The sequence below is a fragment of the Sinocyclocheilus grahami genome, unplaced genomic scaffold (assembly GCF_001515645.1).
Source record: "Sinocyclocheilus grahami isolate Dianchi unplaced genomic scaffold, SAMN03320097.WGS_v1.1 scaffold241.1, whole genome shotgun sequence".
Lineage (NCBI taxonomy): Eukaryota > Metazoa > Chordata > Actinopteri > Cypriniformes > Cyprinidae > Sinocyclocheilus > Sinocyclocheilus grahami.
The window spans coordinates 374734-376665 of NW_015505420.1; the positions used below are offsets into that span (position 1 = coordinate 374734).

At 40.3% G+C, this 1932-nt stretch overlaps 1 protein-coding gene across 1 annotated transcript in view; it reads left to right on the forward strand.

Moving 5' to 3' along the window:
• Positions 1-895: 895 nt before the first annotated feature.
• tbx5a (T-box transcription factor 5a) overlaps positions 896-1932 on the forward strand; it is a 14744-nt gene continuing 13707 nt past the window's right edge. The window contains exons 1-2 of the mRNA XM_016289158.1: positions 896-960; positions 1704-1883. Of these exons, the coding sequence (XP_016144644.1) occupies positions 1740-1883 (144 nt within the window). The 5' untranslated portion in view covers positions 896-960; positions 1704-1739. The remainder of the gene's footprint in view (positions 961-1703; positions 1884-1932) is intronic.

The window sequence follows — 1932 nt, forward strand, 5'->3', positions numbered from 1 at the left end:
CACATGAACACATCATTGCATATGGTCCACAAATATAGCACAAGTACAGCACGGAAACGTCTATTTGACGTCTGCATTTACATCTGCAAGACATGTTTTTTAGAGGTTTTGCTCATCTGCAATAGACCTAGGTCTATAGGACGTTTCCAATCAGATGTCAAATGGACGTTTAGAAAATGTCTTTAAGATGTTTATGATTTAGAATGTATGTAAAACTGACATCTTGCAGACGTCTATCAGATGTTTGTACGCAGCAGATCTTTAACAGACATCTTGCAGACGTATGTGTGCTATCTGAGGTACAACAAGACAAGATGCGCACCTATTGTATTATACCTATACGTGCGTTTAAAATGTCTCCTCATTCAAGAATGCAGAGCTTCTGAATGGAGGGTGGGTGGGGGTGATGCGGGGCGCAGTTATACTGTGGGTGGACCGATATTGTCACGGCAGTGCGTGTCCACATCGCAGCCGAGCCATACTACCTACGTGGTTCGTCCCAGCGCTTCCGTTTTCCAGCGTAACGCACAAGGTTTGACCATTAGAGAAACAGACAGAGAGAGGGACGGATAAATAAAGAGAGCGAGGGAGGAGGTGATCGTGCTTGTTTTCTTGAGGAATACTAGATAGAGCCTATTAGTAAAGGGAAGAATAAGGGCTGCTGTGCTCTGAAGGCTTGTGAACTGCCATTAGTGCAAGTCCATCGCTACCACACGAAGAAAGATTCGCATTTTTAATCGATATACTCACGTGGATGCTTGCTGGATGAAGATTCTTGCCTCAGCGAGGACATAGAGGAAACCCATGGGTTCACAGAGCAGAATCTCGTGAGCTACACAGTTGGAATATATTTGAAATTCAAAGGGGAGTTCGCTATCAAACCGAGAATATTTGAACTGATACGAGCGCATTGTACCGTTTCAGGGATTTATAAAACTCTGTCTTGCATCGGAATTTAAGGTAATGTCAGTTTCTTCGGGTTCATTTGAGTCTGATTCATTTAGAGTTGTTGCACTACAGGCCATCGCTACTACAGACATTCCCTACAGCATAAACCATCGGCATACAAATGTTTAAACTATAACTGCGATATCTGTAACACATAGAATGGTCTAGTTGTAGCTGTAATTGTAGTAACATCGCGGAATATTATTTATCAAACACTTGTACTGGGGTTTTGTGCCTGAGTCAAAGAAACTTCTAATAGAGGCCCGTGAGATGTTTTTATTCCTGTCTTGGATAGGAGCATGAAGGAAAAATTAGAAAAATATCTATATGTTGAGGCATATTTGTTGTGTATCTTTATGCATATTAATGTTTATATGTAATGCGTGTGTTTGGGTTCAAAGAAAGTTGCCTTTACCTGGATAATTTATGTGAGCAAACATTTCAAAATTATAAATACTGCACTGCACTGTTTTTAAAGGACCATATCGAAGTGTATAAATAAATAACGTTTCGAAACCAGCGGATATTACTGTAGCGATTTGGAATAATATCGTATGTGTTTGGAAGTATATTTCGTTTTTTGATTAAAGTTATCATAAAAGGGTTAGAGTTAGGGTTGGGTAAGAATTTATGGCATTACAGTCAAGGACGTACTTATTAAAGTGGTGCAAAATAGTCTGAAGGGAACTAAACAACTGAAATGTTTGTTGAACTGAAAAAGTGATGTTGATTTTTTTTCTTCTTCTGTTATTTAGGCCTCGCGGTCGCAGTAGTTCACAGGCCCCTCTGACATGGCGGACAGCGAAGACACCTTTCGGCTCCAAAACTCTCCCAGTGACACCGATTCAAAAGATTTACAAAACGATAGTAAATCAGAAAAGCAGAATGGAGCCGTTAGCAAATCTCCGTCATCACAGACAACATACATTCAACAGGTAACAACTACTGTCTAACCATTCTTGTGTGTGTGTGTGTGTGTGTGTG